The sequence below is a fragment of the Colletes gigas genome, unplaced genomic scaffold (genome assembly GCF_013123115.1).
Source record: "Colletes gigas isolate AHSC1104 unplaced genomic scaffold, ASM1312311v1 Colletes_gigas_Sc00005, whole genome shotgun sequence".
In the NCBI taxonomy this organism is placed as follows: Eukaryota; Metazoa; Arthropoda; class Insecta; order Hymenoptera; family Colletidae; genus Colletes; species Colletes gigas.
Genome location: NW_025106634.1, coordinates 6,800,418 through 6,826,457, shown reverse-complemented (window position 1 = coordinate 6,826,457; position 26,040 = coordinate 6,800,418). Strand labels below are relative to the sequence as shown.

At 46.4% G+C, this 26,040-nt stretch overlaps 1 protein-coding gene across 2 annotated transcripts in view; it reads left to right on the top strand.

Moving 5' to 3' along the window:
* Positions 1 to 13,250: 13,250 nt before the first annotated feature.
* The window catches only part of LOC122395313 (potassium voltage-gated channel protein Shaker), a 147,988-nt gene continuing 135,198 nt past the window's right edge, over positions 13,251 to 26,040 (top strand). For both annotated transcript variants that reach the window (XM_043392755.1, XM_043392754.1), the window contains exon 1: positions 13,251 to 13,888. In XM_043392755.1, the coding sequence (XP_043248690.1) occupies positions 13,722 to 13,888 (167 nt within the window). In that variant the 5' untranslated portion in view covers positions 13,251 to 13,721. The remainder of the gene's footprint in view (positions 13,889 to 26,040) is intronic.

The window sequence follows — 26,040 nt, the reverse complement described above, 5'->3', positions numbered from 1 at the left end:
AATTACACAATTAATCTGTTCGTTACTTTGGTGTGTGATGTTTCTTGTTTGTATTCAGATGTTAAACGTAAAATTCGTCGCAAGAATTTATGTCAAGTTGCTCTAATTGTGCGACGTTCAAAATGGAAAGCTGAGCTCGTGGCGAGGTTTCACGGTAGGTGTATCATTTGCGATGTTATATTCGTGTTATTGTTCTTAGGTACGCAGCTGTATTGACCGAGAGTTATTTTTTGTTAGCTTTACCGTAAACGGTCGGCTCAACGCGTATTAACTGGACCAGATCATTCCGGTCTCTTACCTGTGTACGTGACGTCGATACAAGGCGTAAAAATAGTGGTAAGTTTCAAGAAAGTTGAACGCAATGATAAAATTACTACTTGAAACAAATTTACGGAAAGAAGAGTGGTTCATTGCATTTAACGCAATCTTTGTACATATATTTGAATCGTTTAATAATCGTCACATTACCTGGAACTGGTTTAAACGCATTACGAGAAATCTGGATTCTGCTTACGTGCAGAAGTTTCCTTGGGTTTCACTTGACAAACGACACTCGGAAATTTGGCGCCCAAAGATTCACTTGATAAACGACACTCGGTAATTTGGCGCCAAAAGATTCACGTTGACCGAGATGGGATAAGAAAAAAATAAAATCCGATCTAGTTTGAATGGATTTACTTTGATTTTGCGTTTAAATTAATATTTATTCTGCCGAGTGAACTTGAAATCTACTAATCTAATTTCTAATAAACGAACAAAATATTTGGGAACGAAAAATCGAACATTCTGTGATCCTTTCATGCCTCGTATCGTGGTTACCTTGATTGGCTATTCTATTTATTGATTTTATCAAATAACCGAAAACAACTGTGATATTTAATACGAATTAACTTAAAAATTCAAAAATTACTATTCAATACGTTAATTGATACGAAATAATATTGTTGGCTACATTAATTTGTTTCTTGCCTACATGGGAAAGTCACTAGGCTTGACGAATCGAAGCGTTCGGAATTTTTAAGAGGGAAACGACGCCATTGGTTCGTTCTCTTGCGAGGCAAGAATCAATGTAACCGGACGTCTATGATTCGGAAAGTGGTTAATTTCTGTACTACGTGGTTCATAATTCTCTTCCTTCGATTACAGAATTCGCGCTAAATTGTTGCGAAGAGAATTGTCGTAAAATAATGCAGTTTGTGATGTGATGGAAGAAGACATTTCAGTCCATTGTGCTCTATACGTGCAGAAAACTCAGGTAAATACATTACGTGTCGTAATAATATAAATTTAATGGAAAAGTTTTCGAATACATTATTCTTCGTACCGTGCAAGAACAGACACGAACATTGAACTTGAACGGGGACACTGAAATCGTTCTTTATTCTTTACAAAGCATATAATCGTTGATCTTAGATAAATTTTAGCTATTTGTTCCATCGTTACTGATACGATTCGATGGTAAGATACTACGAATGTAGAATATAGGAGTCTAACTATTTCAATTTATTTGATTTTTTTCTCGAAATTTCAAGGTCATTAACGCTTTCTTAGCACAAGTGATACATATTTGTTAAAAGACGAATCTAATCATGTTTGCTGTGTTAATGCAAAAATCATAATTGAGCAATAGAAAACCTTCAATATCGATGCATTTTTTTAACGAAATATGAATTGTAACAAATGTTCGAAAAGATTTACATCACTCTCTGCATTCCCTTATTAAACAAATAGTTTATATAGAAGTAGTTATCCAAGATAAGTGCATATTGTGCATTTTGAAAGGGTCAGAAATACTGGCCAATTCAGGCTCGTATCAAGGGGAAGGTTTAGGGGGGGCTACAGCCTCGGGCCCTAACCTTCAAAGGGCCTTATTTTTTTTAAACAATAGAACAAATGTTCACAAATAGTTAACGAACAAATTATTTTCAATTTGATAATGCTGTTTCGGTAAATTAAATCTTGCGAATGTTCTATAAATGTTGAAATCGAAGTAAATAATTTTTTCGTGAATCACGGAGACAATAGCGTTCAAGCACTTAATTTTTTTTTGCATTTTACAGCTTCCTGCTGGTACCTTCATTACGGTTCTGTTCGCGACAGTATCGATGAACCATTACTATTGGAATCGAACGCGGCTTGGACGAAGAATCGAAAGGACGATTCGACGAAATAAAGATTGATTAAAAGCGTTCGACAGCTGTTCGGAAACGGCAGACTACGGTGAGTGGATGCTCCTTATCCCATTTGCACGATGTCGCAGCCCTCTACTGGCCCCGGCGCATTAACCGCTCGTTCCCCGGAAATTACAATCCCCGTGCAATAACTTCGAATTGCTTCTGATTCGACTATCGTCATACAGCCTATCGTTCACCAGTCTAAAATCCAGAATGGCAAATTGCGACCGGCGCTACGATCATTCTCTCCGAACATCTGCCCGACTTTTCTCCACATTTCCTCGAGTGCACCGATAATCGAGCACCTGTAGAAGCTCCAAGGAGAACTTCGCCTGATTTCTTCGCTCCGCCGCTGGGATTGCTGTATAACCCGATTGCATATCGCCAGGCGCTTCAGCATGTATCTCGTACGTGTATAGTAGTTTTTATTTCTTTTTACGCTAGAACATTTATTAATAAGAGTATTTTTGTTCCTGTCGACGATACATCCACAATTTAACACTAGATTTACGGGCACTAATCGCACGTATATTTATTGATACCTTTCATGTTGACGATTACCTTACAATACGATTTTTCTTTTAATTAGAATATATGTATTCGTGCCAGTGCATCAATCAAATTCAACATAAGTTGTTAAGAAATAATATTTACGCGTTCTGCAATTTTAAATATGGAATCAGATACCCGTTTCTGTAAATCTAGTGTTAAAAAAACAGTATACGAACGATATTTGAATAAAATTGATAGCAGCGCCGTGGACAATTATCGATTCCCGTACATCTTGATTTAATATTCACGTTACCGTTGTTCGTCGGATAATTGAGAGAAAAAACAATGGCCAGGCAAATCAGACACGCAACGGGATTGCTGAACGCTTTCAACCGCGGAGCTGGTTGGTTCGATCGAGCGAATATTTTCTCCAGGTAAATTGAAAAACTGTGGGCGTAAGTAACTTAACAAGTGGTTCGCCTCGTTTTCCAGCTCGGTGCCCTTTCACCCCTCCGCCGTACGGCGCTTAATTATTAGCGGTTCCGAGTTGGGATCAGTTTCTTGTCGTTGACTATAACGCGACCGGCGAATGCCACTTTTGCCGCTGGAATCGCTGTTCCATTTATAATTCGATAGCCGTACGTCCACGGGGATATATCCAGACGTACGCGACAACGAGAAGTTACGAAAATTTCCCTTTTATTTTAACCGTAACTCGTAAGTATAGTAAATCCTCGCATTGTGTCGCTGGCTCGGGACCGGACAGCGACACAATGAAAGTATGGGAAACGTAATTCAATCGGTCGTTATCTTCCTTCGACGCGAAGCCCGCTCGAGTTTCCATTGGGAACGAAGAGCGGGAATGGTAAGAGCGACTGGGAAACGGTGGAAACGAGTCAGATACAGTTAATAGTTGATCGCCCGTAACTTATTAGTAGCTTGAGCCACTATTGCTCCCGTGTTGGCGATAACGACGAGGCGAGCTGCTTCGCGAACTGGCGGGGATAAATTTTCCGACGCGATAAAAGGATTTACTGTATATTGCTAGCAGTAATTATTGGGTTGTAAATTATATTTTGGCACCGTGACACGTATCACGGTGGTTAACAACGAGCACGTATATTTCAACGACTTCGATTACGAACTTGCGTAACAACAACGATGCGTTTTGAAACAGAAATTACCGTTGCTTCGGTGTTTAATTTCATATTGGTACGTTAAACTTCGTTTATTCAATTACCATCCGCGCTCTCCGTACCTGTTTCAGTTCGCAGAGTACATATTTTCATTTCGTGCAACGTTGTTATCGCCGGTGGAAACCCTGCGATTCCTTAAGCGTTAGCCGTGGGTCTTTTGCTCGTTATTGCATTTCATTAATTCTTTCCAAGTCTCTCGTCTCTCGACATCGCTCAGCATCCATGCCCGTGCGACATAGTAATTCGAATCTGTCGCAACGAGTCGCGCTTCACGGAAGATTCGATTTCGTACGAGTTTAACGTGGATTCGATTTCACTGGTCAGCTTGTTCCTTGTATCGAATCGTCCGGACGATTAATCTTTCTAAACGGGATTGCTCGACGAAGATAAGGCACCCCTGTGCAAAGACATTTCGTGCTCGATGCTTCTAGTTTCACAGTTTCATAGAAAGGGGTATATAAACTTGTAAACGTTGTACATAGCTATAGTTAGGTCGTATTATCTAATTCTAGATTTTTTTTTTTAAATTATCATTTCCAGAGCGGCGGAGTTCCCGGAAGATTCCCGCATTTAGCAAAGAACAAGGAGAGATCTAGAATGTCCGCGAGGCCTGTCGAATTCAATATCCTGGCGGAGTTCATGCACGAATTGCCGGTTACGGGGGACAGGGATCGATTCCGCGGCGCATCTTTGATCATTGTTTGCGCGAAGATTAATTATCCCCGTTTACGGATCGATCCGGTACGTTTCCGGTATCTACGACGAGCGTCCTGGGATTCTCGCGCGGCGGTAACGACTGGCGGAAAGCGAGGAAAAATTGCAAGGGGCAAGAACGGTAATAACATTACCGCCGAGTGCAGACGGTCCGCGAACAATTCCAAAGGTAATCGAAAGCAATTTCTTAATTGCGTAAACTCGTATTATCGGCGATAGTTGGAACCGGTAGAACGTAACGAGGCGTATCTTTTTTTTCGCAGGGAGAAAAGACGCGCGATCGCTGTTAACCGTCGCGTGGACGCGATCGAGGAGGAACGAGGAACAAAGGATACCGTATAAATTGATAAACAGAAGTACGGAAGAAAGAGGAAACGAACTAGCGGCGGACATTTATGGAAGAAGCACGAGGTAAGTACACTAGACAGCGGGGCAAAAGGGAAATGGAAGGCCATTAGCGAAGACAAACGCGGTAAGATGAAAGAAGGAATGGTCTGAAACGGGTGGAAAAAGTATAGCGCAACGCGGCTGGTAGACGGTTAAATTTATTGGTTTTGAGGACGTGAAGTAATAAAAATATTAAAGACGCGAAACGTTAATCCGAACGGTAATAATAGTACACGGAACGCTAGCTATACCGCGATGGGTATCGCTGCTATTAATAGTATCAGGAACAACGGTAATAACTATACAACAAAATTGAAAGTTATTATTGTACCGTCGAGAGGGCAATAATTAGACACAATAGTCGCTACGTTGCGGAACGAACCCCTCGGTTCGATAAGATATTGGCATAATTTTTAATAATTTTACGTAGAGCGGGTCGCGGAATTGCTCGCTCGATCGAATATTTTTACTCGTAGTTGCGTGCGTTGCGTATTACAGGTATCTCGTAACGAAAACATTAGGTTTATCGCGGCAAACACGTTTAGCGTCGCTCGTGACTGGCCGAGTAGGTTTAAATTACTAGGCCCACGGTGATAGTAAATCGTTAGCACACAACCGGTGGTTACACAGTATGGACAAACAGGAGGGCCTATCCGTTGGTATGAATGAAGGGTAGCGCGGAGGAGGAAGCGTCACCGTCGAGGAACTGCTCGGTTCCTCGGCTGGATGAAGAGGGTTAAACGGGATTAAGGAAAGAGCGAGAGAGTCGAGTCGGTCAGGTTTTCGGGTATGGAGGGGTAGAGAGCATGGCGCAGGTGTGCGCCGGTAGCCCGGCCGCTGGCGTGCTGTTCTGCATGCCTTGGGTGCGCGTGTGCGTGGGTGCGCCTGTGCACCCATCGCGGCACAGCTACGAAACCCTTCAGTTTGATCGCGAGAGAGCGGCGATACCACGGGCACGGGTACGGGCACGGGCACAGAGAGGATCGGTCGCGAGAGAGGAGGGTCAGGTCCGAGTTAGGCGCAGCCAGAGGTTAGATTTTGGGCCGCGTTGGGTCCGCTGGCGCACGAAGCGGGTCCCTCGGCTTTTGTCCGCGCGCAGTGGACGGGGGGGTGTAGGGAGGGCGGATGGACAGGTAGGCAGGTAGGCATGCAGGCAGCGATGCAGGCAGCGAGCCAGATGGCGAGGGTAGGAGGAGGCAAGGTGGGCGGTCGAAGGGGTAGTAACGGATAGTAAGGGGAGTCGGGGGTGTTCGGAAGGGGATGCCGGAGGTGGCGGCGTACAGGGGGCGGCAGGCTGGTGCGTCAGAGCCTGCAGTGAGCCCGGCAGTGAGGCGAAACGTTGGGCTCCGCGCGGGAGTCTCGTGGCCGCCCGCCTTTTCTTTTAAGTCGGGGTGCCTTTTTCCTTACACCCACCCCCCGCCCCTCTTTTCGTCGCCCTCGCGATTCTACGGACCCGTCGTCGCTCTCTTTTCAAGGCACGCTCGACCGCTCGGTGCGATTATTCGTCGTCGCGATACGATCTCCGGTCACGATCTCTTCTTTATCGCCGTTTCACGTTTCTCGAACTAAAAAAGGGAGAGAAAAAACGACGATTCCGGGATAGCGGGACTCGCAGTGCAGCGGCCGTAGAATCGTAGCCACCCGGTGCGGTGCGCGTCCACATGACGCCGTGCGTCGGCTGCGTGCACGATCGTGTGTCGCGATCCTTCCAACAAGAGGATAAATAAGGTTTAGTTCGCGGTGCTGTACCGAGGAACTCTCTGCGTCGCAGCATTTCGGAGAAGAGAAACCCCGCGTTTCGGCTACGCGGGACGACAATGCCAATGTCAATGTTAGCTGGAAGACGGTCACGGCGAAATCGCTCGTAGATACGCGCCGGTGCTCGTTGGCAAACCGAAGCGGCGACAGAGGTAAAAAAACCCGCCGCGAACGGGGGAGGAGAAGGGCGGATATCGAGGGTAGTTTCGTTCGAGTGCTCGAGATTCTCCAAGTCGAGGGTGCCGCGTGCACTGGCTTTGCCCGCGACCTCTCTCACGCACCGCCAATGCGGCTGAGATCGCGCGATCTCATTGGCTGCAATCGTGCCGTGGTGTCGGCGATGGGTACGTCCAAGTTCGACGCTCGTGACCGACCGCGCTGTACGCGTGCATTTCGCCCAGTTGCACGCTTCGTCGCTCGCCACTCTTCGTCTCTCGTTTGAATTTATTCGAATCGCGGGGTCAGCCTCGAGTGAGAGAGAGATCCTCGCGACCTCGTACCCCTGGCTCGCGCTTCGACGTTCTTCCGCGAGTTTGACGCGCGTCGGTCGCCGTGAACGGACGATCGCTCCGCTCGGAACGCGTTCGCGGAGTGCGCGAGTCGTCGTCGGGTTCGTTCCTTGGATCGCGTGCGTTTCGAATCGCGCGATTGCGTGAACCAGAATGATTTCTCACGGTAAAACCGTCCCCCGATAGCGATCGCGAATGCATAAACGAAACGATTCTTACCGGGGGCGAACCGCTCTCGAGAACGAAACCGAGCATCGTCGCTCGGAATAGCCAGTCGAACGTCGCGACCGCGGAAAAGTGATCGTGCTTCGTCGCCGAGTGTTTTCGCCACGACTATCTCGAGGAAACCAGAGCCGTAATCAAGGTCGTTGATTCGAAACAGCCTTATCGGTGCACCCGGTGGTTTTTCGTGCCACGCGAGCCTCCGGGGTTCGCCTCCGACAATTTCCACGCGAGCTGCGATTCCGGGACTTGTACACGTGTATATCCCTCTTCCTCAATCGATACACCGATGCCACGGCTATTTATTAACCGTCGTTAAGAACGCGTCGTTTCGTGCACAGCCTTCCTCGAACGAACCTTCTTTTTCCCCCTCGATCTTCGACCACTACGCTCTTCCTTTCTCTTCGCCAAGTTCTTCGACTCTTCGATCTTCCATTACGCGTAATTACGGTACGATTTCGTACGCGTTGAAATTGTTTGGACGCACGCGATCCTCGGTGAGGATTTAATTCGAACGTGACTGCGGCGCAGGAAGTTCACTCGCGTCTCCTATGAATTCTCGAATGTCGCAGTATATTTGGACAGAAGATGGAGGCCTTGATGCATATAAGCCACTGCGCTCCCGTTCGTCTTTTCCGACTCGTGTGTGCTGCGGCTTTTCGAAATCCACCGTAAAGGGTGTCGATTTTTCTTTTTTCGTCGAAATTATTTCGTCGGTAGATAACGTTTTCCCTCGGATATCAGGCGACAAAATTATTTTCTCTGCTTTTACGAGGCTCGATTCGAAGGTAGCTGACCCGGTGCTCGATTAGAGATAAAACTTGAAATAGAAAAGAGCCAACGAGTATGCTTAGAACGACCAGCGAATAAATACTGTAAAAGTTTTAATGGATTATTTTATACGATTGTGCGCGCGTGTATTTAATTCGTTTTTCTTCCGAAGCAAAGTCTGCTCTCTAACAATTCTCCTTTCAACGATAATTCATTATTATCTCGAATTTCCTGTTTTTGTTCGCATTTGCTTTGCACTCTTTAAATTTTAATCGTAATTGTTGCCTTTGTATTTTTATATCAACATTTCTCTTTTTCTTATTTGTTAATGCGACCCCCCACTTGGTCACCAGTTGCAATGGAAGTCGCGATCGAGAATAAGGTTAAGTGTGAAAAACCGGGACGGTATCGTCGACCACCTAATAAATAATATTAAAAGAATATAAAATTTAAATTACTTTCTCTCGACTACTCGAGCGTGTTCAACGCTTAGGACTTTTTTAAGTTTTCAGGTTTCTATTATTCCCATCCGTTAGCGCTTAATTCGCCCCATAGAGATAGAATACATTTACAAATGTTGCTATTTATGGGTTAGCTACTGGGTCAGCTACTTTACTTTCGTTGTCGGTATTACAATTTAGAGCCACGGTTCTAGCCTCTCTGTCCTTCTGAACGACGTTAGAAGACGACCTGTAGCATTTCTATCACCGATGCCAGACACGCCGCTGTCCGTTCATAAAAGCTAGAATTGCTCAGAGCGTCGAATAATTGGCCTTGAATTCAGCTACGTAAAGAAAACTATTCCTTCGACTCGATCTTCGAACACTGGAAATGTTTAGGTGATCGTCCGTCCTTGCTAGAAGGAAGTGTTTACAAAAACTGTACCTTGTATACATTGGAAGTCTAGAATCTTACGACCGTTCGCTTGTTTTCCTTAGTTCACATTGTAGAACGATCGAAGACGCTCGACGGATTACGCGTGTATCTGTCTGGTAGATTCTCGGAAAAAGATTCCCAGGGAGAAAGGTCTCCGGGCAGAACCGTGTTTCTGGGAATTAAGGTATCCCCGGATCGTAGCTTTCTCTCTCTTTCGGTCTCCCGGAGAAAGAGATCTTCGCGAACGGCGAACTTGCTATCGGTTTTTAGCGTCCCGTGATTTTGTTTTTCGGTCGTAAAGACGCGTTGGACGATGGAAGGGGTGGCTTCTAACTCGCTTCACTGATCCCATAGATGTTAGTCGAGCGGGCAAAGCGACGAAGACCTATCGCCGCGATTAATCAGCATTAAGCTCTCGCGGAAATGTCGATCGGCGTCGAGAGGCGGATGAAGGTTGAAATCGAGCTCGCGCGTGGTTACGTGCAGTCATCGTGGAGAACAACGACCGTGTGGCTGGCTTCAGGCCAACGTAAGTCTAGTTGAAGGGTGAACGTGAACAACCAGGTGGAAAAGTGGGGGTGGTGGACCGAGGAAGGGAACGAAACGGAAGCGTTACGCGGGTGACAAAGACGTTTTTACGTGGTGCGAATCTCGTTTACGTGGTTGATTATAATCCTCGTGCGCGGTGCAAGATGCGCCAGCGACGCCGTCACGGCGGCTGAAGGACGAAGAAGTCGAGTGGCTCGTACGGCCCTCGATTCCACCAGCTCTTCTTTTTCCTTCGCGTCGCCCCCAGCGAGGAGGATACCGGAGTACTTCTCCCCGCTTCGTCGCTCGTCTCCTCGAGTGCGTTGGTCTGCCACGCGGAACAGGTGAGAACCGCCAGACCTCGAGTGTCGTTTACCAAATCCACCACTGCTTTTTTTACCCACACGCAACTCCCTTTTAATAACGTTTAGTCTTAGTCGAAGGGTTGAGAAAACTCACAGAGAATTAAAGGCGATTTTTTAATCTGGACTAGAATACCCCCTCAATGCCACTCTGATCGTTGTAAATTTCACCTTACATCCCCTTGCGTCTCGGCAAGCAGCTCGATGCTCTTTGTATCAACGTTTCGCCCCTGGTAGCATTGCGGTTCAGAGAGTTGGTCGATTAATTTATCCCTCTCGCTCCCTCCCGGTGCAAATGCTCGCACACTGAAAGCAGTCGGTCTCTGAGAATCTCCTCGAGATCCGTCTGTCAACGGCTGATACCGTTTGTGGCCTTCCAGAAGCCCGATTCAACGTTACGCAGGGACGTCGGTGCGTCTCAGACCCTTTGATAAAGTCAGTCGCGTTATCGGCGAAACGTCGAGCCCGCCTGTACGCGCGGCACAAATCCGAAAACCTCAAATAGTATCGACCCCCCCGAGAATCCGGGGAACCGAAAGTCTCGAGTATCTTATTCGTTCGGCAAGCTTGGACGTTTTCCCAATTTCTTTGAACAAGTCCTCCACCGCTCTAATGGACGAACTCAATCTTTCCTCAATCTCCGCTCCGGCTAAACGCGGCCCTGTGTCAACCGAACTTTCGACCGCTTAATTATTAAAGTCTACCGGTTCCCACGGACTCGATTCGCCCGGGAAATCGAGCGTATCTCCTTTTTCTCGTTTCCAAAGTGGAGCAATCTTATTTTGTCCGTTTACCGTGACGTTCTCTCTAATTGGCGAGCCAGCGAATCCACGGATATTCGAGGCTCGAATCGCGTCCATAGCCTTTGGGAAAATTATCCGATATTTCCAAGTTTGCTCCCGGATTGGGAAAAGTTACGCGATTCGCGCGAGAAACAATGACGTCCGTGGGCTGAAAGGTCTCGTTCTGCTCGACGATTCGTTTCGTGCAGTACGAACGAGTTTTCGTCGAGTAGCCGGAGTAACGCGAGTCGCGTGTTTCGTGTTACGCTAGAAAAATGTATCGTCTTTCGGAGTCGTTGGGAAACTCCGGGCATCCGGCAGGTACACGAAACTTCCACGGCGGAGTTCGCGTGAGTGAGTGGGTCGCGATGTTAAATGATTTTGCTCTCGAGGCACTACGAACTTGCTACGAAACAGTTACGCTTACGCCTAATCGCCTGGAGTTTCTCCTTTTTTACAATATCATCGATTAGGAGTCGTCCAAGTTCCTTCCGATATAAAAAAAGTCTCTTGTTCCGTGAAGATTTCGAGTAATTCGGTGCCAGGGTCACCTGATGTTGAAACCTCGTCCATTATTTGGAGATATTTTTTAAGAGATACCAATAGCTGCCATTTGCAGCGCTGGCGAATCGTTTGAAACACGAGCGGCCGTTTTCATATGCATACCGTTTCGAAATCCCTTTGTCCGGCGTGTTCCAAGGTAGCACGGGCTTCGATCGATATATCGTTTAAATCCGATACGATCGCGACGCGTTAATTTCTGGCGCAAACCTCGCCGCCTTCTTAATTAGAATTTGGAAAATTCAGTGGACGTTTCGAAGGTTAATTATGCCCCGTGATTTCGTTCGTTCGGAAATAATTGATGTTGGCCCGTGGTATCGCGAGCTGGTCGAGAGAGAATCTCGTTCAAAGAGGCTCGAAGAGCCGCGGGTAAATTTTATGGATAGCTACTCTTTTTACAAGAGGCCGATAGCTTCTTCTCAGCCACTTCGCCTCGTAACGAGCTACCCTACGTAAATAGGTATAACCACTCTTCCCGATAGCCTCGAACGCTCCTTTGCCAGATTTTATTGTTTAAGGGTTAGAATCTCGAGCCTCGTTCATCGGATCATCCAGATAACGCGTGTCGGCTAGGATCGTTGACGTAGTCCTTCTACGTTGAAAGTTGACTGAAAGGATTTTCAGCTGGCCAATAATGCACAGAAAATCACAGATCTCTATCGAAACATAATCCCGCAGGTTACTTTGATAACCAAAATAGAATAACGAAGCTGATCGACGTTTCTGCTTCGACGATGAAAGCGATACCTATGGATGGCTAAACGATACACCCTTCCGATATTGCCGTGCACGAACGTAGTCTTGTACCGAGTTGCACATAGAGACGCAAGTATTGTTGACGTAACCGTTAAAAAACGCTTTAAAGGAACGCCAAAGCTGTCATCGACGCACCGGGTCTCGGAGCGTTGGGAGTTCCGTTCCGCGATCGGAAAGCAATTTCGCCGACTTTCGATTCCCCCGTAACGATAGAACCGGTACAATTTAATTGTCAGCCGTTGGAAAGTTCGACCTGGCTCGGTAAATGTTAAACGAAGTTCCGGAAGTCCTGCAGTTCGGCGAAACGGACGCGACGCGTCGACGGAGTCGAACTTGAAACAGCGTTCACGGTTTGTCGGGTTTTATCGGGGAATCGAGGCCCGCGTAGTCGTCGAATGCTCGATAAGTTCAGCGAACGCGAGCCCCTACGGTCGATGTTCCTCGTATTCGGTTTACAAACATCGCACGGAGTCGATAATAGTTAAATTTAGCCGCGTTTAGGTTCTTTGGAGTTGCTCGCGTAAGAACGTTATCGTGCCACGATTGAAACAATGCGATCCGATAACGAACGATCGGAGAAACCGACCGTAGACTCCGCGTCCGACTTCGCCGCGGTTCGTTTCGTTGTTCCCGTCGCGTGTACGATTACGTTACGAATGCAGGAATCAATTGACTGTTCAAGGCCACGGGGAAGATAGGTTCGTCTGAGAGGGAATTCTAGTCTAGACGTCCATTTTGTACGAAGAAAAATAGCCATATACAGGGTGTTCCGGGGGAAAATTTTAATGATAGATGAATCAAAGGCCGAATCAAAGTACATACAGCTGTCTCATTATGGCCTCTGGAATCTCCCATTAAAGTTTTCTGCATTTATTTTGGTTTTAATGAGCTTGTACTTACAGTTGTGTTTTGTGTGTTGGATACAGGATCGGTTGAGACGACACGGAGCGAAGGAAAAGCGGGGGAAGAGGAGGGAAGCCGCGAGGCATCAAGCGCAAGAAGAGGAGAAAAAACGTCGGGAGCGTGATACGCGATACGCGAGGCGCGATACGTCGAGAGCAATCGATCGGAGGAGGGGGGTAAGGGGAAGAGGAAAGAGAGGAGTATCGAAAGCAGCCGCGGAGTTTGTAAAGAGCAACGTAGGGTGCGGGGCCGGCAAAGCCTTGTGACGAAACTAAGGATTAGATGGTGGAGGTGCTCGAGAGGCGGGCTTGGGAGCCTACGGGGCCGATCAAGGCACCTCGCACCTACGCAGGGCCAGCCAGCCCTGCCGATCGCTGGCTGCGAGTCCAGCCCTGGCTTTCTCTCTCTCGCGTTCTCCTCGAGGATGACCTCTTAGCGCGCAGGCTGCTCGCTCTTACCGACTATCGTTGCTCGTTGCGCCGGTTGCTCGACCAGGTACTCGCTCGGCATAGCGTCAAGGACATTGAGAGGCCGAGGATCGAGGCGTTTCGGGGAAAGGACCGGAAGGAATACGGCTTGCAGCGCGAAGAGGATCGCCAGGCGGAGGGAAGAAGGCCGCGCGACAACCGGGACTCAACGGTGAACGACGGAGCCGTGGTTTCGGCCAGGTTAGAGGATCGGTCAGAGCTCGGAAAGGGCTCCCACGAAACGAGCGAGACTGGCGAGCGCAATGTGGCAGAGCGGTGGCATAGGCGCCCACGCGGCCAACAATCCATGGATGAAGTTAATGGGAATTGTCCACAAGGACAGAAGGCATCACGACTCGGGCAGCGCTGCCGTCGCTTCTGGTGCTCAAGGATTAGCGACCACCGGCAGCAACGATCGGACGCTCAATCAGTGAGTTTTTAACACACCTCTTACGCTTTTATCCTCTACTTACGCTAGCCAACGTCTAGTTCATCGCACCGATCCGACGACTGACCCTTAAACCGTCCACTTGTTCATCTTTACAGGGTGCTAGAACAAACATCCCAGCTTCCGATCGTAACAATACCGTTGACACGTTCGCTGCCTCGCAAATATATGCGACTAGTTTGGTAGTTTAAGTAGAAATTCATACGATGCATCAAACGTAGACACTTTATAGGATTTCGAGGGGGTCGTCAAAGTCAGCGAACGTGTTATACGTTAAGTTCAGGACCTATGCCCATCAGACAGTTTCTACTATACACCCTTAAAGTTCTTACCCTTTTTGTATCACCCTGCATATCAAAAGATAGGAAGGAAACTATCATTAATCAAACTAGGAGGATTCATCTCTAAAATTATCTCTGCAACGGCAGAGCCAACGTTTTCCAAATAATTCTGTGTCCCCTGCGAAGTATACGTACTTGTTTTATTAATCCCTCGCTGCATAAAACCGGGGGTTCGATTTATTATAAGTTCAGCCACGTACATATTATATGTAGAAACGGTTATTACGCGAATTCTTTTGACTCAAAGGCAACAGTCCCCCGGCGGAAAAGTCAATTTGCCATTCGTATTAAGAGAAATTGCCGCGATACCTTCGGCTTCGGGAGTATCGAGGCCGACAGCGTCTACTTAATCGGAAATTAAATTCATATTCGATGTTACAACATATCAACGGGCCTCGTGGATCGTGTTTTAACCCGTGGTTTCCCACTCGAGCAGCTATCTTTTTCCCCGTCTTCTCTCACGGGGTTTACACAGTTTGACGCTGTAACGCGATAAATTACACGATTACAGCATCAGGGCCAGCAACGAGATCAGGATTTCCCACCTACCGTCCTATATACGCGACAGCTCGCTTCTCGATACACCCGCATAGCGTTACGAACGAGGAATTCAACAAGATTGTTTCAACGAAAATTTACTTTCGAACAAATACAATTTCAGAAACAAGATGAGAATTGATTTTTAAAACAACAGTTCGAGGAATCGACTTAGGAATCTGCAGTCTTATCAAAATGGTGAACGTTCCCCGTGAAAGGTCACAAAAGACACGCGTGGAGCATAGAAATCTCGAGTCTCGTAGTCTTCCTTTAACGCGCGAGTTGTTCGCGAGACGGTCAAAGAAGTCTGTCGCGTAATAAAATCGTAAAGGGAGCGCGTAAAAGAGCACTCGAAAACGAAGCGTTGTTCTCGCGACGAGAGCAAGAGTTCCCCGCGTACCTTCGACCGGCGACTCCGTCGTTTCGATCGCCCGGAATCATTTATCGGGCCGAAGTTCTGATAATCGTTACCTTTATTCGCCCAACAAAAACGTTTAGAACCGTTTGACGGTGTTTGCTTTCGCTGTATCCGGCCATTGTCGATTCTGAAAACTCCGCGCGGATAAGCATCGGCCGTTTTGTTTCCCTTTCGCCTCATTTTCAGCGGCTCCGCGCGCCTACGTTGCCGTGTGTTTTCCCGGGCCGGGTCTAACAATGCATCGTCGCTTGCCGGTCCGCCACTTTCGCAAACGGGCCGCATACAAATGCACCCGCTACCGTGGTTGCGAACGCCCAGCCACTCCGCGCCAAGCCCCAGCGAACGAGTGTTACCACGATTAAAAACCGCCCCCGTCCCTCCCAAACCTTCCGCCTACGCCTCCACCTCCGCCTCTTCATCCTCGGAGGGTTTAGGTTGCGAGGAGAGCAAACAAGGCGCGATACGCGCTCCACAGAGAAAACCGGCATCGTTCCTGCACCACCGACAATGCTCGTCTCTTCCATTCAGCCTCCTTCGCGAGACCTACTTGCTTTCTGATAAATATTAGGTCATCCTATAACTAACGCAGTTTTTTTCGGTACTTGCCGTACCGAAAAGGCGATACCTCGGATACGACCACCGTTCTACGATCTGCCGTTACTAATCCCCTAACGTTTTGCAATTGTGCATCGAAAACCTACGCTTTCGAGTGGATGCAATTTACACCGATCAAGTTAACTTTCTTTATCATTGCTGGGTATTAACTCATAATCCATATCTAATTTTCTATTAACTTGTTCAGTCGCGATACAGACGAGGTATACCAGTAGATTTTACACATTATGAACTTACGTGGCTCAATCTGACCACATTTTCAGCAAAATTAAAAAATTTCCAATCGTTCTGGAAAAATTATTTTTGGTTACAGAGGTCAATTACAATCATTTTTGGTCAAGAGACATACCCTCGAAATCCTAACCATTTTCGAACAAAAATTTAATGAGTGGACAAATTTTTCGGAGAAATTAAAAAATTTCAAATCGTTTTAAAAAAATTATTTTTAGTCGCAGGGATCAATTACAATCATTTCTTGTGAATACACATACCCTCGAAATCCTAACCATTTTCGAGAAAAAAATTTAATGAGTGGACAAATTTTTCGGTGAAATTAAAAAATTTCATATGGTTTTAAAAAAATTATTGTTAGTTGCAGGGATCAATTACAATCATTTCTTGTGAATACACATACCCTCGAAATCCTAACCATTTTCGAGAAAAAAATTTAATGAGTGGACAAATTTTTCGGCGAAATTAAAAAATTTCAAGTCGTTCTAAAAAAATTATTTTTAGTTGCAGGGATCAATTATAATCATTTCTTGTGAATACACGTACCCCCAAAATCGTACTCACTATCGAGAAAAAAATTCTTTACCGAAACTATAATGTAATATTTAAGGTCTGCTCGTATACCTCGTTTGTGGTCGCAGCACGTTCTTAAATTATCGTATGAATTACTCATCGAATCGCGTATCTTATGCCAAAAAGTCACCGGTACCTTTTCACGTTCTATTCAGGCACACGTGTCTGCGGAAAAATCGCATCCCTTATGGAATGACCTAATACTTTTCCATTGAATTCGAAATCTTCCATTCGGAATACCTTGCGGTGCGAGACGAATCCTCGATTCGAGCCGTCCGTGGTGATTATATCGGAGGGTTAGGGTTAGGTCTACTCTGTCGTGGCTAAAAATCGAAGTCACGTACCGGGTTCGATCGAAAGTTGGTAACCCGTCTGGGGAAACGTACCCGGTTATTTGCGTGCGAGAAGTTTATTACACGCGACTGGCTCGCGTCCTTCGAAAGGGATGCCAGCGAACATCAACGGGTTAACGACCGAAACATCACCACGCTTACGGTTAACCATTTATCTTTCGAAGTAGAGCTGCACAACTACGAGCTTTTTGACTTGTCGCGACAGTTAAAAGTTCATTTAATTTTTAATTAATAACAGATTGTCCCGATTAAGGATTCAAACTCTCACGACTATAGTCGATATTGACCCGAGTTGACATTTCAGAGTCTATCGTGCCAGTCTATCTTTGCGAATCGTGTATTCAGCTATATAAAACTCTTTTGTTCGTACTTGTTTCTATAATTTTTGCGACTCACTCTACTCGGAATCGTCTCGGCGAGTGCTTTTTTTTTCCCTTTCGCTTCTATCGGGACCTGTCGCGAGCGATCAATCTTGGATCTCGTTTGGCGGGAAATAAATGAGAATTCCGACGTGGGTGTCGCTGATATTCTCGCCAATAAGACGGCCATTGTTAAACGACACGCTCGCAGTTTCCGTTCTGGCGATACACAAGCCTCGAACACGGCTTTCATTTCGCGACTGCCTCGCGGCGATTCTTGGCGTAACTCATTAGAGGCGGGACGCGAAAGGATGGCTAATTTCTTTTCGCGAATTCGCGCACCGTAGTCTGAGCCGTATTTTCTATGCAAATTCGCGACTAATTCCCAATATTCGAATCGTTGTAGACGCGTAAAATAATGGCCCGTCGTTGTTAACGATTCGTGGCGACCGGTTTAATTACGACGAGCAGTTCTTTGATCGCGGACGTTTAATTGGAGACTCGAGATCAACGCGAACGTCTCGTTAAAAAGGATAACGCGGAAGCTGTTTCTACGAAGGAACGAGCATCGTTCCGGAAGTTCCCACGTTCAACTGCCCTCATCTCGTTCACGTCCATGACTGCCTTCGCGATTCGTAATCCTTTCCTGCTTCCATACGACTTTCCCTAATCGTCTCTCGACCAGAATCGTCAGCCAGTTCGCACAACCGTGGCCAATTTTCTCCGTGACTTCGTACACGAGCACGGATTGTCGCTTTTTGATATTTTCGAACTCGATTCTTCGACGTTGCTCCTCGAAAAACGGTTCTTTGTTTGCTTACACGCGCGAGGCGTTAGAAACAGTAGAGCAATTACAAGTATTTTATTATTATTTTATTTAATCCTTTCGGTTTTAGAAACTATATGGTAGACACACATGGTACACGCTATGTCGAGTAAAAAGCCTTGGTAAACTACGATCGAAAGATTTACCGCTTCCGAGGTATAATCATTTTTGCACGGTAGCATCGTGATTGAATTACTGGTTTTCACAGGTATTCCTCGCGTCCTCCATTTTCTTATAGAGTAGCGAACTCTGTCGAATTATAGGGTAATAGGCTGATATTTTTAGCTGGATACTTTATAACTGCGTAATCGTTAAATAGATCTGCAATCGTCGATCTGCACTAAGTATAGAAATTTAACGAGAACGTTCAGAACGCAGTGTATAAACACCGAGGTAAACATCGCATGCAACGCGTACAAGTGAGTCAATTACGACGTTGGCTAACAAAAATGATTGTAGTTTGTATCTCGTTCTACCATAGAAATGTTCAGTTTCTTTTGTTGTTTAAACGTCCCGTGCGAACGTTGCAAGACAACGAAACGAATATTTACGAGCGTATCGTTTATGATCGATGAAAATCATCCCCCTTGGGAGCACGGTTTAAACAACTTAAATTCCATTATGCCACGATGGGAATTAGCGTCGAATAATTGGCAATTTCGTAAGTTTCTGGCGGATATATTAGGTTCGATGAGCCGTGGAAGAAATCAGCAGTTTGAATAAGCACTGGATTTAATACATCCATTTAATTTCATCGTGCTCGGGCGGTTTAATTAAAGGATTAGACGAGGGGACTGCTTTTTCCGTAGCTCCGCGTGTTATTTTGAACCGTCCATTAATTATAGGTGTGATGCGATGCGCCTTATCGGAATTCGATATCGACTGGCCAATTTTGTTTACGAAAGTACGTATTTGAACGCGAGGCATGGTATAAGCAATTTCATTTCCATGATGAAACGCTCTCTGTACGCGGAGCGACACGTAAATACTTGATAGGATCGAGTTACCAGTTCCATACGTGCAATCATGCGTTTGTTGTGCCTTGATAATTGTTAGCTATTTATTCGGTGTAATTAGGTTCGAAAGTAGACGGCTGCCATAACCAGGAGTGGGCAAATTCTGAAACGTTTCAGGTCCTTCGAAAGCCATCGTCGTCGTTTTATACGAGTATAGATCTTATTCTCGTTTCTATGTCGCCGCGACGCTAAATAAAACTGTCCCGGGAATAATTGCAGCGATGCAATATAACCCCGAAGTTCCCAGAAATTTCGACGAGAAACGACGCCGTGGAATGTATTAAACCGCTTTAAATCTTGCGATATCGACGCGAACCTGCGGATAAATTGCTTCGAAAGTTCGAACTCCTCCTTCGGACGGGTCAACGGTTTCAATTGGGTAGAACCGAGCATGTTCCGAAAACGAGTGGCCCTCGTCAGGAATGAAACGCAATTTCGTACAAATCTGCCGCGAAACTCGAGACTAAAGTTAAATTTTTCGCAGCCACGCCGATCGAGTCTACCGTTTAAAGAGTAGCCTTGGTCGCGCTCAATCTGGATACAATTTTCCGCATTTGCGAAGCCCGTATCGAAAAAATCGTCCCTCGAATATTAATTTTTTCCGCGAGCAAATAAAAAAATCGCGTAAACATTTGTCTCGAGCGCGAAACGGAATTTCGACGCGCGTGGACTCGAAGCTCGTGACACACAAACACGGCGAAAGACCCTTTCATTCCTGTTAATTATGCGCGGCCGCGGTTACTAATTACGTAGGTATTGATGCTCGACGGTTCAGAACCGCGAATCGTCTCTTTTAATGATTTCACACTCGCGCGGAAGGTGTTCGAGTGGTGGGACGGGAAACTGAAATGAAAGACGTGTCACGAATATGTGAATGAGCGTCACATTTTCGGCGGGCGGAGTAAAAAAAGAAAAACGAATTCCGATCCGCTCGTTAAGTCAGCCGCGCTGATTATAAAAGATTTCTCCGTTACCTCGTCGCGAAACTGTTTCGAGGTCGAATGAAATTTTTATACGGAAAAATATCTTCTTACGATCGTTCTTGCGCGACTGCTCGAACAACAGTAGCTTTCGGGGTGGCAGATGCTTGCTCGAGGGGCGGAGGAGGGTGTGGGACGTTAATTAAGTAACGGATCCCGTTGGTCGCGTCACGGTTCTCGTTAGTCGAGCCTCGGTGGATTGAATTTTCAGGATTTTAAACGGCGACTGTGTGGTCCGGGGGATACGTGACGCATGGCGAAAAGTTTTCTGGCGCGGTCGGTCCTTTCGTTCGCCGGGTAGAACAGCGGCCAGATTCTGCATGAAATCGCGCGTGCCAGCCGAATCTGCCCTCCCGGGCATCCCGATTAGAATTCAACACGTCCCTCCGTGCCAAAAGATTCTTTTATTGCCTCTATATCGTACCGTGTTTCGCCTTGACTCGAATTCGTTATTAGTTGCAGGTCGGATGCGTTTCTTTTTAACCTGTGTTTCGTCGCTATTCCTTTGAGTTATGCTTTTTCATTAGCATATATACGACAAGGTTTTCGTCGGGGGTGGCCAAGTTTTCGAAACTCGGGACGTGTTGTTCGAAAGAAATGGGTCACCGTTATTCGAATCCGTTCTACGGTTCATCGGTTAGAGTCGACGCGTTATTACCCACTCGATTCGAAGGAGTTTTACTTGCCAATGGTTGGCTTTATCGCGTCTGAGATAACTTTAATTTTTATTTCTACGTACGGTAAAAAGTCGAACCGATAAATCACTGTTTATTGTCTCAGAAAGATTTATGTGTTACGTTGTAAGGTCGAAATTTGTAAATGGTTGAGGATGGAAATCTTGGAAGTTATCGTCTTGTTTTGGCACATTGTGAATCAGTAAGCCAATTGAGACAACGGGCACTTACGGTTTGTGCATTAACCAGACCTCTTCGGTCAGAATTGGACGGCTGGTTAGTATACTAACCGCTTGGTCATACACGCTCGAGCAATGCGCGGTGTTTGACCCAAATATACATACGTACACGGTGTTCCAGGAGAAAGTACAAATGGGTCGACAGCGAATTCTAGAACCAAGTGCCGAATGGAAAACGTCACATCGACGCTCGTTTTGGCTTTCGATGGCCCTTCAGATATTTCAGACCCCTTTGGAATGGTTTATTCGCCAGCGATCGTGCTCGTAAATTCGTTTTTCTAACAGGTTCGTGGACACTCCGGATATAAAAATAATACAACCTTCGCGAGCAAATAATAAAATATGTAAACTTATTAACGCGTTTGCTCCTAGACGATCGAGTGTATTTTAATTAAACTTCTACAATCGATTCTCTTAACTATTACCTAGGAAAAACGAGGTAAACGATATGGAATAAATAGTTTGCGAGCGATTGCGTGGTTCTATTTACCAGACACCGTTTGTAGAGCCCCGTGACGATCGATAGGTACATTTTCCTCCAGACGAAGTGCACAAGGATATGTCAGACATATTAGGTATCTCAAGTATTTATACGATATGGACACGGACAAGTGCTCGAAATGTTTGGTGTATTCGAAGCGTTCTAGAGATTTCGCGCCACGAGGTATCCCTCCGTGGATTTTTCATGCCGATCCCGGTTCGGGGCCTTCGTTGAACTCGTTCGTTAGCGATCCGGCCATTCGTTACCACCGGAACCGGACGTCGACCTTGCGCTACCCGGGTGCAACGTGGCCGCCATAAATCCTCCTCAAATTAACCGAATTAACTCGGCCGCCTTGTGATTACAGCCAGTAGCTCGTCCATTTCTGGTATCGCGAATGGTCGCTGGGCCGTACCAACGATGGTAATTTGACGAACCACGCGAACGACGCCCGGAGACTCGATACGAGTCCGTTTTTCGACTTCGCGGGGCGATTTTTCTCGGTAGACGATCGATCCCCGGTTTCCGACAACGTTCGGTCTATTATCGGGTCGTCCCACAATTAATACGAATTCTTTTTATATTTCTAGAAGACCTAGTTTCCCGGCGTGCACGAACCGATAAAATACCTTGGCCGTAAATGGCGCAAACATAACTGGCCAGCGATTGTTGCCAGTATTTCCTTTTTCAAAACTCGCGCGGAATAAAACCACGAAAACGGACTCGTATATCACTCATGATTTTCCACATTTCAATATAAAATACTTAAAATTTGGCGACCTGTTGCTCCCGAATGCCTTCCATAAACTGGATTGGGGGCATTTAACCACTCCGGGGTCGTCTATCGGTACGCGTTTACCAAATGCAACTTACGGGACGGTCTAACGCCAAATTTGCACCGATAATCGAGCTTCCATCGTGTTTGAAAAATTGGTTAGTCCCTTTCGATTATTTTGAATAATGCTCGAAAGCTCGGTAGAGCGGAAAGGCTGGGAAATCGGCCAGACGCGAAGGAAGGCGCAGTTTCGTGCTCTCCGGCTATACGGTCCACGGTTGGGCACACGGTGGAAAAACGGATTCGGAATTTCCGCAAGGAAGCGTTTCCGGCCGTGCAAAGACCGCGACTCTCTTCTGCTCCGTTGTTGAATTTTCTATGCCCGGTGGAAATAATCGGGAAGGTCTTTTTCTTACCTCGAGCATCCTCGTGCATTCGTTTATAGCGATTTAAATAATGGAACGAAACTCGTCGTTGGTTTTTACGCCTGCCCTTTTACGTTTCGACCTTGTTGCCCTCTTATGGGGGGCATACAAAGGAACTACTGCGGAGGATACGTGCCTGTCGGACAGGAATAACCGAATTTTTACGAACTTTTAAAAAACTCCGCGTCCGAGGCGGCGTTTTATTCGAGATGGAAAATACAGGGAAGTCTCTTGCAATATTTTTCTGGAACGTTTCGAAGAGACGATAGTAGTATTATTTATTATAATGACTCTGGTTTACATTCTCTATTAGTTCGTACGTATATTAAATATACGTCATTTTCTACTCTTGTTGTACTATTTGGTAAATCGATAACCATCGTGCCCGAAAAGGAGGAAGGATTTCGTCAAAGGCTGTTAAAAATAGAAAGTAACCGAGACCGCCGATTGGCGTCTTTTGTTCCTGTGAAAAGCAGTCTTTGCATCCGTAGATGATCTTAAGAAGCGGAACGGTCCCTCTCGACTGTCTTTTATTTTTATCGCGGCTAAGCCGTTTCAGAGATGCAAGTGCTACTTTAACCGGATACGACTTCCTCCGCTCTTTTTTTTTTCGCGACAACATTTACATACTTCGTATCTCGTTCGATGCTTATCTTTCATTTTAGTGTTTTTTTTTCATATAACAATCTGCGGAGCGTAGTCCCGGTAATCCGAGGTAAGCGGAACCGTAACAGGCTCGAGTGCGGATTAACCGGAATCGCGAAACTTTGATCAACGGGGGCCTCTCGATATTATCTTCCCCCATCTAGGTCATGACACGTACAGTGATCTATCAACTATTCCAACCATCCAAAGCCCTAAACGACACAAATATGCACGTTACACGCAACTTTGATTACGTATTATTACGGGAAAAAGTGTTTCGAACAACGAGTAATCGGTTTCTCGTTATTTTTTTGGTCAACTTGTATTTAAAAACGGGCAGTTTTCCCCGCGAATATTCGATGAACCATCGGGTTTCGCGTAAAAAAAATGTTGCGCGTACCGTGTGATTTTGGTCGGAAATAACGTTGCACGGTTTTTCTGTTTATTTTTCGCGAAAAGAATTGGTATTCTTCTGGCCGTGCCGAGCGTTTCGGCGCAACGTGCACCGTTTTAATTGGCACTCTTGTTTTCCCCCGGTCGATGCTTTCGGCGCGAGAAAGCCCATTAGATTCCCGAACGTTGCACGCGGACCGCGTGAAAATGCCAAGTTTTTTCAACGTTCCCGTGTTCCCGTGCAACGTATTTATAGCTGGGGCCAGGCAGCATGGGCGTACATACGTTCGAATCAACCATGAATAGTTGTCGGTGCCAAAAGTCACCGTAATTTATGGGCGGCGTTATATTTTTCTTCGAACGCGCCGGAAAGAAAGAGTCAGAGGGCTAGGGAGGGGGGTGGTGGCCACGGTCGATATTAGGAAGCGGTGAAAATTTGCACGGTTATATTTTAATCGCGTGACAGGGGAGGTTAAACGTTGCGGTGGGCGAGGATTTCAGTGGGTGCTTCAGCGCACTTTGCGACTCGCTACGGCACTGAGGGTGCTCGAGAGGGTGTGAAATTCAACAGCAATGGAGGCAGGGAGAAAAAAATTGTTGCGACCCGCGATACTACCCGCGTCTGGTAGAAAAATCGGGGGTGCAAAGAAACTACACGCGGTGGGCGCAGCTGTGAAAATCGAGCGTGTGGATTAAACTTTTTGTTTACGCAAAAAATCGGCCGCAGGGGTGGATTCTACGTCTACGGATAAGTCGAAGGGAACGGGTAACATTTTTTCGTTCGACCCCTCGTTCTCGGGATAATCGAGTTTGAGAATATTCGCGGAACAAGTGAAATTCAATGCGCTTCGGGTGGCGCGTCCGACCATTAATCTCTTTTTCTACTTGCGTCGAATTTTGTCGATTTTCTCGAGAACACGGCCTCGAACCAAAAAATTTCATTCTTCTTTTTCTGCTTATTTGTACACGCAGAATCACCCAAACTGTTTTCGAATAGGATGCCTTTGGACATCAACAGAGGGGTTAAATACTCGAACGATGAGATTTCTTTATCGAATTCGATGGTTTAATGTTTTAAACGGAAAGGTACTGATATCCATCGTGATTCTACCAAATGTTCATCGCGTATCGGGCACGATAAATCGTTGGCGCGAAAGCGTCGAGATGTTCGGCGGACAAAATGTTTTCTAGGCTGTTGATTTTTCGTCCCGATAACGTTGACAGCGTACCCGGCGAATTAATATTGGCGTGGAAACGGAAATACCGGAAACCCTGCGCTAGCCCGCATCGTGTGCGGTTTCGTGAATCACCGGCGGAGCTAATTACGTTTCAGTCTCGACGGGAAAATTGCTATCGAGCGCGCGCGTCTCATAATCGATTGATAGTTACCGTCCAAGGGGTGGGAAGGAGTTAAAGACCCGAAAACAACAGTTTGCACGCGGAGCCTCGAATTTTCACTTTCCTACAATGGTTTTTTTTCCGCTAGAAAGTGGTATTGCGCGCCTCGTACGCGTGATTCGCCTCGTTCGTCGTGTCGTGACGACAAGTGGAACGACCATTTAGCAAACGAGCGACACAGGAGGTGGAAGTTTTACGTTTGAGACAGAAGCAAATTGTTGATACGTGACCGGTGACCGCACGAGAGCTCATGCATGGATAATTAGTTGCGTGGGTTACTTTATTGCGCCGTTTACCTCGTTAATTGCAGGAATCGTGCGAGTCTCGAGGAACGACGCGGATCAATCGGTCGTTGCATCGTACCGTGAATGGTTTTCGCGTTTAAATTCGAATTTCAAGGGCGTATCGCGTGTCTTTCGCTGGAAGAACTTGGATCGCGATCAGGACGCTTGCGCGAGATCGTTGAATATTTCACCGGCGTATCCGATCTTTCTAATTTTACGCGCGCCTAATTTTATCTCGCCGCCTCTCGGCGAGAAGTCGCGGTATAAATTCGATCGACTGGTTAATTACGGAATACGGCTCGATCGTCGCGGCGGAGGAGGTTTTGATTTACGATCGCGAATCAAGTAATTACACGCGACGGCACGCCCGCGATAATTATGACGGAATAATTGTCTACGGGCAGACGCGACGCGAACACTGTCGACTCGATCAATCGCGTCGAGGTATTATTGTTCGAATTTCCACTCGTTCCTGTCGACTAGATAATTATTATAGCTACGTTCGAAGCCTACGAGCGACCAAAAATACTCGAAATTCTGAAGAACGATGCTCGATGATGATTTGATACTT